Source organism: Microcaecilia unicolor, chromosome 1 (genome assembly GCF_901765095.1).
Source record: "Microcaecilia unicolor chromosome 1, aMicUni1.1, whole genome shotgun sequence".
In the NCBI taxonomy this organism is placed as follows: Eukaryota; Metazoa; Chordata; class Amphibia; order Gymnophiona; family Siphonopidae; genus Microcaecilia; species Microcaecilia unicolor.
In genome coordinates this window covers 11,470,793-11,482,292 of record NC_044031.1, presented here as the reverse complement: position 1 = coordinate 11,482,292, position 11,500 = coordinate 11,470,793, and the positions used below count along the sequence as shown (strand labels likewise).

The following is an 11,500-nucleotide window of genomic DNA, read 5'->3' as shown; positions in this document are numbered from 1 at the left end:
TCTGCATTTAGTTTCAAACGAAATGCATCTGCCCAGGTGTTCATGATGTGCAGACTTTGGTTGATTTCATTGAAGATTTCTTTGATGTCTTGTTTGAAAGGGATGTATATTGTTACATCATCGGCGTATATATATGGGTTGAGGTTATGGTTTGATAGGAGTTTTGCCAAGGGAATCATCATTAGGTTGAAAATGGTTGGTGAGAGGGGTGATCCTTGTGGAACTCCACATTCAGGTGTCCATGCGGCAGACGTGGCTGACTTTGATGTGACTTGATATGAACGCTGGGTTAGGAACCCCTTGAGCCAGTTTAGGACATTTCCTCCAATGCCAAAATATTCAAGTATGTGTAATAGGATTCCGTGGTCAACCATGTCGAAGGCACTTGACATGTCAAATTGTAGGAGGAGTATATTGTTGCCGGTTGCAATCATTTGTTTGAATTTAGTCATAAGGGTAATTAATACTGTTTCTGTGCTGTGATTCGATCGGAATCCTGATTGGGCATCATGCAGTATAGAGTACTTGTTTAGATAGTTTGTGAGTTGTTTAGTTACCATTCCTATAATAAAACTCACCCTCAACGTTCTGAGGACACTGACGTCAGTGAAGCCAAGCTCTGACTTCCTTCAAAAAGGTTCGATGGTTCGTGGTGGTGAAGCCACCAAAATCGCTCCGGGCCCCGCCCTCAAGGGCGGAGCAATGGCAGAACAACGAAGGGGTTGGCAGGGAGGCGGGGGTGGGTGGGAAATTGTTCCGGGCCCCGCCCTCGAGGGCGGAGCAATGGCAGAACAACGAAGGGGTTGGCAGGGAGGGAGGCGGGGGTGGGTGGGAAATCGCTCCGGGCCCCTAGCATCACTTATATACACTGTCAGCTAGCACATTTGCTTATTTCCGATCTGAGGAAGAAGGGCAACCTTCGAAAGCTAATCAAGAAATGTATTAAGTTATGTCCAATAAAAAAGGTATCATCTTATTTTCTTTTCCATGTTTTATTTTGTTTGATTTCTATTGATAACCTTAGGGGTAAAATTATAAATTGTAAAATGGACAAACAATCCCCTTAAAGATAAACACAATTAAAGGGAATATAAGAATCTTCTTATAATACCCTATGCACCTAACTAAGAACAAAAAAACACATAGCACCCCATAAACTCCTTCCTTAAAAATATATAAAAAATGTTTAGGTGGCTTTAGGTGGATTGTTTGTCCATGTTACAATTTAATAATTACTGGCTCATCATTGTTGCTTTTGTGCCTGTGATACGTTTGGATTGTAAGATTGTTTTTATGTCTTTTCCTATAATAATACACAATTCTCTTTTTTTTATATTTAGAAAAAGAGGAGCTTAAAAATAGTATTACAGACACACATAACTGGAAGCTCAGTGAGAAGCCTGAAGGGGAAAAGTTGTTACCAGAAAGAGAGAAAGAGGAGACTCCTTCCTGTTCTGACTGGGGAGAAAAGGGAAACAATCAAAATAAACAAAAACCTTCACCAGGAGGCTCAGCTCTGTGTGAAAACAGTACCAGTAATCTCAAACAGACAGGGGAAGAGGAGAGAAACCAGGCGAGAGATCAAAGCTGTTCCTGTGATCTTTGTGAGATATTCCTCCGCAATCATCTCATTCTAAAATCACATCACATATCTGATACTGACGAGAGACCGTCTTCATGTACGGACAGTGGGGAAAATGTCAGTCAAAAGAGAGAACTACAGGGACAACAGAAAACAGTCATAAAAGAGAAACATTTTACAGGCTCTGAATGTGGGAAAGGTTTCAGTAGAAAGAAAAAGCTAATGCAACATGAAAAATCTAATAAAGAAACTAGAATGTGTACAAATACAGAACATGGGAAATGCTTTATCAACAAAGCAGACATTACAAAACAGAAGAAAAACACCACTGATGAGAGAATATCTTCATGTCCTGGATGTGAGAAAAGCTCCAACAAGGAAGAACATTTCCACCAAGGACAGAGCTCAGTTTCCAGTGCTGAATGTCAGAAAAGCTTTAGTCAAGAGGAAGCAGTCACAGATCATCAAAAAACTCAAACGGGTGAGGAATCGGACACTTCCACTAAATCTGAAATAATATTTTGTAGTAAGGCAAATCTCTCAAAATACCAGGAGATCAAGAAAAATGAGAGATTATATACTTCTGCTGACAGTGGTAAAAGTGCTTGTTGGGAAGGAAACCTCACAATGCTCAAGAGACTTCATTCAGTAGTGAAACCATTTACATCTACTCATTGTGGTAAAAGCTTCAGTCAGAACGGGAGAATCCGCACAGGAATGAAACTATTTACCTGCACTGAATGTAATAAGAGTTTCAGGCAGAAGGTAGAGCTCACAGAACATCAGAGACTCCACACAAGAGGGAAACTGTGTACTTGTACTGAGTGTGGTAAAAGCTTTACTGAGAAGAGAACACTGACCAGACACCAGAGAATCCACACAGGTGAGAAGCCATTTACATGTAGTGAGTGTGGTAAAAGCTTTACTGCAAAGGCAACACTGACCATACACCAGAGAATACACACAGGTGAGAAGCCATTTACATGTACTGAGTGTGGTAAAAGATTTAATGACAAGAGAACACTGACCAGACACCAGAGAATCCACACAGGAGAGAAGCCATTTACATGTATTGAGTGTGGTAAAAGCTTTACTACAAAGGTAAAATTGACCGTACACCAGAGAATCCATACAGGAGAGAGGCCATTTACGTGTAGTGAGTGTGGTAAAAGCTTTAGTTTAAAGGCAACACTGATCAAACACCAGAAAATCCATACAGGAGAGAAGCCATTTACATGTATTGAGTGTGGTAAAAGCTTTAGTGTAAAGGCAACCCTGATCACACACCAGAAACTCCATACAGGAGAGAAGCCATTTATATGTAGTCAGTGTGGTAAAAGCTTTAGCGTAAGGAGATATCTGACCATACACCACAGAAGACATGCAGGTGAGAAGTCGTTTACATGTAGTGAGTGTGGTAAAAGCTTTACTGAGAAGAAAACACTGACCATACATCAGAGAATCCACACAGGAGAAAAGCCATTTAAATGTAGTGAGTGTGGTAAACGCTTTAGTAAAAAGGAAACGCTGATCACACACCAGAAAATCCATACAGGAGAGAAACCATTTATATGTAATCAGTGTGGTGAAAGCTTTAGCATAAAGGTAAAACTGACCATACACCAGAGAAGACATACAGGTGAGAAGCTGTTTACATGTAGTGAGTGCGGTAAAAACTTTAGTGAGAAGAGAACACTGACCATACACCAGAGAATCCACACAGGGGAGAATCTGTTTACATGTAGTGAGTGTGGTAAAAGCTTTAGTGAGAAGAGAACACTGACCAGACACCAGAGAATCCACACAGGGGAGAAACCGTTTACATGTAGTGAGTGTGGTAAAAGCTTTACTGAGAAGAAAACACTGACCATTCATCAGAGAATCCACTCAGGAGAAAAGCCATTTAAATGTAGTGAGTGTGTTAAAAGCTTTATTAAAAAGGGAACACTGATCAGACACCAGAAAATCCATACAGGAGAAAAGCCATTTAAATGTATAGAGTGTGGTAAAAGCTTCGTGTGGAAGGAAACACTCAAAGTACACCAGAAAATCCATACAGGGGAGAAGCCATTTACATGTAGTGAGTGTGGTAAAAGCTTTACTGAGAAGAGAACACTGATCACACACCAGAGAATCCACACAGGGGAGAATCTGTTTACATGTAGTGAGTGTGGTAAAAGCTTTACTGAGAAGAGAACACTGATCACACACCAGAGAATCCACACAGGGGAGAAACCATTTACATGTAGTGAGTGTGGTAAAAGCTTTACTGAGAAGAAAGCACTGACCAAACATCAGAGAATCCACTCAGGAGAAAAGCCATTTAAATGTAGTGAGTGTGTTAAAAGCTTTAGTGAGAAGATAACACTGATCAGACACCAGAAAATCCATACAGGAGAAAAGCCATTTAAATGTATAGAGTGTAGTAAAAGCTTCGTATGGAAGAAAACACTCAAAGTACACCAGAAAATCCATACAGGGGAGAAGCCATTTACATGTAGTGAGTGTGGTAAAAGCTTTACTGAGAAGAAAACACTGACCATACATCAGAGAATCCATACAGGAGAAAGGCCATTTAAGTGTATTGAGTGTGGTAAAAACTTCATGTGGAGGCAAACACTCAAAATACACCAGAAAATCCATTCAGGAGGGAAATGATTTTCGCTCAGTGAGTGTGACAAAAGCTGTGATGACAAGGAAATATTGACCAACACCAGAGAAACGATTTACATAACCTGAGTGTGGTATGTGCTTTATTCAGAAGGAAACACTCATACCAGACGATCCGTTCTGGAGTGAAACGATTTACATGCAGTGAGTGTGGTAAAAGCTTTAATGAGAAGAAAACACTGACCATACATCAGAGAATCCACACAAGAGAGAAGCCATTTACATGTACTGAGTGTGGTAAAAGCTTCATTCAGAAAACAAAACTTACAAGACACCAAAACAACCATGGGGGGTCACGTGGTGCCATTCTGGGGAGAGGTTGCTGAAAAGCAGAGCTCCTGCACTTCCCCCTAATCTAACACTATAATCCAGCTTTACAGCGCTCTTACCGACATTACAGCCTTGGTGCAGTTACCCTTAAGGAGCAGGCAAGTGATGATGATAATATCGCTAGTGCCTGGCCTCGGAATGGCAGCTAAAGTACAACGGAAAGGAGAGAGGAAAAACGACTGAAAGCAAAATGGCAGACGCGCAGGTTCCGCTGGACGGCATTTTTTGCTCAGCATGGACGGCGGAGGTTACTGCAGCAGTTGAAGCAGCATCGGACAAGAAGTTTCAGGCTTTGTATGATCGGGCGGAGGCGGCTCATGAAAGATTAGACAGATTTCATTTAGATCTGGACCAGATGCAACAAAGAATCCGTGATTTGGAGGATCGGTTGATGGAGCCTGCAGGAGCAACAAAGAAAAAGTTGCTGGAGCTGGAAATGAAGTTGGATGACTTGGAAAATTGCAAAAGGAATAATAATTTGAGACTGATTGGCTTCCCAGAACAATTAAAGGACTCAGAACTGGTGAGCTTCCTTGAAAATTGGTTACCTAGGACTTTAAAGCTTAATAATCTGTCGGGGCCCCTGAGGGTTGAGAGAGCACACAGGGTAGGCCCACGCAGGCAACACCCGGTTAAGCAGCGTACTGTGATTATGAGGATACTGCATTATGGACACAAACAAGCAATATTACAAGCCTTGCGAGCTGGCTCTTTCATATGAAGGCCAAAAAATATTATGCTTGACTGCCCCAACTTGACATTTCGTTCTTTAGATTGTAAGCTCCTTTGAGCAGGGACCGTCCTTCTTTGTGTATTTTGTACAGCACTGCGTAACCCTAGTAGCGCTCTAGAAATGTTAAGTAGTAGTAGTAGAGTACATCTCACCTTCGTCCAGTGGTGTGCTGGTAAATTTTTAACAACAGGCTCTCTCCCCGGTCCACCTCGGCGCCCCCCCCCCCCCGTTCACCACTGCGCTCCCCCCGTCCACCTCTGCGCCCCCCCCCCCCCACATCTACCTCTGTGCCCCCCAAAATTGCAGAGCTGGCTATAGCCAATGGGTGGGGGGGGGGGGGGGCAATGCATTACTCTCTCCAGGAAAAATAAATTAAATGATCCCAGGTTCCAATCTAATTCATGTTTAATGTGGGATAAAATGCCATAAATAAGTAAATAAATATAAACTTTTAATGTTGAGCACCTGATTCTCAAAGGGAACATATTCCAAACACTATAATGAAAATAAAATGATTTTTTCTACCTTTGTTGTCTGGTGACTGTTTTTCTGATCATGCTGGCCCAGTATCCGATTCTGCTGCTATCTGTCCTCTTAACTCCGTTTCCAGGGCTTCCTTTCCATTTATTTCTTTCCTTTCCTCCTTTCTTCTTCATTTCTGGTCCTCAGCTTCTGCCTATTTTCTTCATCCATGTGCAGTTTTTCTCCTCTCTTCCTTTTTCCTTATCTTATCTCCTTCCTCACTCTTCCCTCCCCTCCATCCATGTCCAGCATTTATTCTCTCTCCCCTCCTCTCCCCCTGCCCTCCATCCACCCATGGCCAGCGACCCTTCTCTCTCCTGCTCTCCATCCACCCATGTCCAACAGTGACCCTCCTCTCCCCTGCCCTGCATGCACCCATGGCCAGCGACCCTTCTCTCCCCTGCCCTCCATCCACCCATGGCCAGCAGCTCCCTTCTCTCCCCTGCCACCCCCTCCCGACTTGTTCCGCAAATTCTCCTGCTCCCTCCCTCCCTCCCGATCTGGTCCCTCACCGACCCTACCTTGGCCATCAAATTCTTCGGGGCAGGCAGTGTTGCCTGCCCGCTGCCATCGCTGACTTTCCTCCGCCGCCCGATCGCACTTCAAAATGGCCGCCGAGACTTACAGAAGTCTCGCGAGACCGCCTCTGGAAGTCTCGGCGGCCATTTTTAAAGCGCAAGCAGGCGGCGGAGGAAAGTCAGCGATAGCAGCAGGCAGGCAACACTGCCTGCCCCGAAGAATTCGATAGTCAAGGTAGGATCGGTGAGGGACCAGATCCGGAGGGCGGCGGGAGGGAGAGCCGGCTCGCCCTTTCCAACAACAGGCTCGTAAGTCCAAAATTTAACAACCGGATCTTGCGAGCCGGAGCGAGCCGGCTCCAGCACACCACTGCCTTTGTCATTGTCGTCATACCTCTCCTACTCTTCTCTGTACTCTCTTGCTCCTTCTCCTGCTCTCTGCTGGGGACATTAATCCCAATCCTGGTCCTCCACATCCGCTCTCATCTTATTTGTGCAGGTCACACCATGATATCTCCAATCTAACTTTCGTTCCTCTCCTCCCCCCTTCTTCCCTGCCTTTCTCTTGCGCTCTGTGGAATGCCTGCTCTGTCTGTAACAAACTTTCTTACATCCATGACCTCTTTATCTCTCGTACTCGCCATCTGCTTGCCCTAACTGAAGACTCTGCTTCAGTCGTGGCCCTATGCCATGGAGGTTATCTTTTCTCCCATACTCCTCGCCCGGTTGGCTGTGGAGGTGGTGTCGGGCTACTACTTTCACCCTCTTGTAGATTTCAATCTCTACTTCCACCTCAGTCTCACTGTTTTTCTTCCTTTGAAGTCCACTCCATCCGTCTGTTTGCTCCTCTGCCTCTCAGAGTAGCAGTCATTTATCGACCCCTAGATAAGTCCCTTTCTTCCTTTCTCACTGACTTTGATGCCTGGCTTTCCTTCTTTCTTGAACCTTCATCTCCTTCCCTTGGGGATTTTAACATTCATGCTCCCTCTGACTCTTATGCTTCTCAGTTGTGATAGTGAAGATACATACCTGTAGCAGGTATTCTCCAAGGACAGCAGGCTGATTGTTCTCACTGAGGGTCGGCATCCACGGCGGCCCAGGAACGGTAATTTTCCAGAGCAAAACAAACAAAACTTTGCCAGAGCCTTCCAGCGCGCAAGAGTCCCGCTCAGTTATATCCAAAAGCAAGAATAAAAGGACAACAACTCCAAAGGGAAAGTGGGCAGGTTTGTGAGAACAATCAGCCTGATGTCCTCGGAGAATACCTGCTACAGGTATGTATCTTCGCTTTCTCTGAGGACAAGCAGGCTGCTTGTTCTCACTGATGGGGTATCCCTAGCCCCCAGGCACACTCAAAACAACAAAAGAAGGTCAATTGGGCCTCGCAACAGCGAGGACATAACTGAGATTGACCTAAAGCAGAAACATCTAACGGAGAGTGCAGCCTGGAACAGAATAAAAATGGGCCTAGGGGGGTGGAGTTGGATCCTAAACCCCCAACCGATTCTGCAGCACCGACTGCCCAAATAGTTAAATAGTAGTAGTAGTAGTAGTATCCTGCTGAAAGCAGTAGTGAGATGTGAATGTGTGGATTATGACCATGTCGCAGCCTTGCAAATCTCTGCTATAGTGGCTGACTTCAAGTGGGCCACTGACGTTGCCATGGCTCGAACATTATGAGCCGTGACATAACCCTCAAAGGTCAGCCCAGCCTGGGCATAAGTGAAGGAAATGCAATCTGCTAGCCAATTGGAAATGGTGCATTTCCCGACAGTGACTCCCCTTCTGTTGGGATCAAAAGAAACAAACATTTGGGCGGACTCTCTGAAGGGGCTTGTCCGCTCCACATAGTACTACTACTACTATTTAACATTTCTAGAGCGCTACAAAGTGTACGCAGCGCTGTACAAACACAGAAGAAAGACAGTCCCTGCTCAAAGAGCTTACAATCTAATAGACAAAAAGTAAAGCATTTAAATTTAAAATATTTAAGCAGTCAAGCACAAGAGAACATAGAAGGCCAATGCTCTCTTGCAGGCCAAGGTGTGCAACTGACATTCAGCAGGGCGGGTATGAGGACAGGGAAAATATGTTGCAAGACGACTGGTTCAGATGGAAGTCCGACACCACCTTCGGCAAGAACTTAGGGTGCATGCGGAGGACTACTCTGTTGTGATGAAGCTTAAGATAAGGAGCATGCACTACCAAGGCTTGAAGCTCACTGACCCTACGAGCTGAAGTAACAGCCACCAAGAAAATGACCTTCCAGGTCAAGTACTTCAGATGGCAGGAATTCAGTGGCTCAAAAGGAGGCTTCATTAGCTGGGTGAGAACGACATTGAGATCCCATAACACTGGTGGAGGTTTGACAGGGGGCTTTGACAAAAGCAAACCTGTCGTGAAGCGAACACCTAAAGGCTGTTCAGAGATAGGCTTACCTTCTACACGTTGATGATAAGCACTAATCGCACTAAGATGAACTCTCAAGGAGTTGGTCTTAAGACCAGACTCTGACAAGTGTAGAAGGTATTCAAGCAGGGTCTGTGTAGGCTTTCGCCCCCTGCACTCGACAGAAACGGCACTATCTAAAGTCTGCAATGACCTACTCCTCGCCAAATCCAAAGGTCACTACTCCATCCTCATCCTCCTCGACCTATCCGCCGCCTTTGACACTGTCAATCATAACTTACTTACATAGTAACATAGTAGATGACGGCAGAAAAAGACCTGCACGGTCCATCTAGTCTGCCCACGATAAACTCATATGTGTATACCTTACCTTGATTTGTACCTGTCTTTTTCAGGGCACAGACCGTATAAGTCTGTCCAGCAGTATTTCCTGCCTCCCAACCACCAGTCCCGCCTCCCATCACTGCTCTGGCACAGACCCCGTATAAGTCTGCCCTCCCCTATCCTAGCCTCTCAACCACCAACCCCTCTTCCCCCCGCCACCCAGTTTCAGCTAAGCTTCTGTGGATCCATTCCTTCTGCACAGGATTCCTTTATGCCTATCCCACGGAATCCTGTGCAGAAGGAATGGATCACTGTCAATCATAACTTACTTCTTGACACTCTGTCCTCCTTTGGATTCCAGGGCTCTGTCCTCTCCTGGTTCTCCTCTTATCTCTCCCATTGTACCTTCAGAGTACACTCTCATGGTTCGTCCTCCTCCCCTATCCCGCTCTCTGTCGGAGTCCCCCAGGGATCTGTCCTTGGACCCCTCCTTTTTTCAATCTACACCTCTTCCCTGGGCTCCCTGATTTCATCTCATGGCTTCCACTACCATCTCTATGCCGACGACACCCAGCTTTATCTCTCCACACCAGACATCACTGCGGAAACCCAGCCCAAAGTATCGGCCTGCTTATCCGACACTGCTGCATGGATGTCCAATCGCCACCTGAAACTGAACATGGCCAAGACCGAACTTCTTGTCTTCCCACCCAAACCCACTTCTCCTCTCCCTCCACTCTCTATTTCAGTTGATAACACCCTCATCGTCCCCGTCTCATCTGCCCGCAACCTCGGTGTCATCTTCGACTCCTCCCTCTCCTTCTCTGCACATATCCAGCAGATAGCCAAGACCTGTCGCTTCTTCCTCTATAACATTAGCAAGATCCGCCCTTTCCTTTCTGAGCACACCACCCGAACTCTCATCCACTCTCTCGTTACCTCTCGCCTTGACTACTGCAACCTACTCCTCACTGGTCTCCCACTTGGCCACCTATCCCCCCTTCAGTCCGTTCAGAACTCTGCTGCAAATCTTATCTTCCGCCTGAACCGATACACTCATATCACCCCTCTCCTCAAGTCACTTCATTGGCTTCCGATCAGGTACCGCATTCAATTCAAGCTTCTGCTACTAACCTACAAATGTACTCGATCTGCAGCCCCTCCTTACCTCTCAACCCTCATCTCCCCTTACGTTCCTACTCCTCACTGGCCTCCCACTTAGCCATCTATCCCCCCTTCAGTCCATTCAGAACTCGGCTGCACGTCTTATCTTCCGCCTGGACCGATATACTCATATCACCTCTCCATATTCAGCACATACAGATCAGGAGGCCCCTCACCCCTCCCTTTCTCTAGTTCTCTGTAAACATCCTTCATCTGTAGCTCCCACTGTACTTATATATCCACATTGACGGATGAGAACTTTTCAATTCATTACAAGTCATTAACAATTGGAACCTTAGTATCTTGTTTTGCAACGTGAGACAATACATGAGATACCATAGAATACCAAATACTAAGCACAGGAAGAAGAAGAAAAAAAAAATCCTAACTCGAAAGCAGTCCAGGAAGTGTTACTGGAACAGTTCATTTCAGTGAACATAGCTTATTATATGAACAGAAACAATATCATACATGAAACAAGCATGGCTTCAGTAGTGTTAATGCTGATGGTGCTAACTGAATAAAGGAATGCACATAAGCAGAAAGAAATCATTATAACTCAAAATGTAACATACTTTAAAATTATACAAAAAGTAATAATCCTGCAAATATTCCTGTAATCAGACCAACAGTTTAAATGCTGGAGTAGAGTCCATCCAAGTCCATCCAAGTCTCCATCCAGCAATGCAGCTGGAGTTCTCACTGTCTGCATAGTCGTACCACACCATATGGGTGAAATTCTGACCAGCTGGTCAGGTTGATATTTGCAACCTTGTAGTCAGGGTGTCACATATGAGATAACATCATGCTTCTGAAAGGTGCCAACTTAAAGTGGTGCTTTGAATGAAAACATAAAGGTAACATAGTAGATGACAGCAGAAAAAGACCTGCACGGTCCACCCAGTCTGCCCAACAAGATAAACTCATATGTGCCATTTTTTGTGTATACCTTACCTTGATTTGTACCTGTCTTTTTCAGGGCACAGACCGTATAAGTCTGCCCAGCACTATCCCCACCTCCCAACCACCAGCCCTGCCTCCCACCACTGGCTAAGCTTCTGGAGATCCCTTCCTTCTGAGGAGGATTCCTTTATGTTTATCCCACGCATGTTTGAATTCCGTTACTGTTTTCTTCTCCACCACCTGCGGGAGGGCATTCCAAACATCCACCACTCTCTCCGTGAAAAAATACTTCCTGGCATTTTTCTTGAGTCTGCCCCCCCTTCAGTCTCATTTCATGTCATCTAG

General features: G+C 45.2%; 1 protein-coding gene across 1 annotated transcript; it reads left to right on the top strand.

Moving 5' to 3' along the window:
* The first annotated feature begins 1,427 nt into the window (after positions 1-1,427).
* On the top strand, positions 1,428-4,471 carry LOC115462980 (oocyte zinc finger protein XlCOF6-like). The gene is made up of 2 exons (XM_030193121.1): positions 1,428-3,162; positions 3,328-4,471. Exons 1-2 carry the CDS (start codon positions 1,805-1,807, stop codon positions 4,238-4,240), a joined length of 2,271 nt encoding a protein of 756 aa, XP_030048981.1. The 5' UTR covers positions 1,428-1,804; the 3' UTR covers positions 4,241-4,471.
* The last annotated feature ends 7,029 nt before the right edge of the window (positions 4,472-11,500 follow it).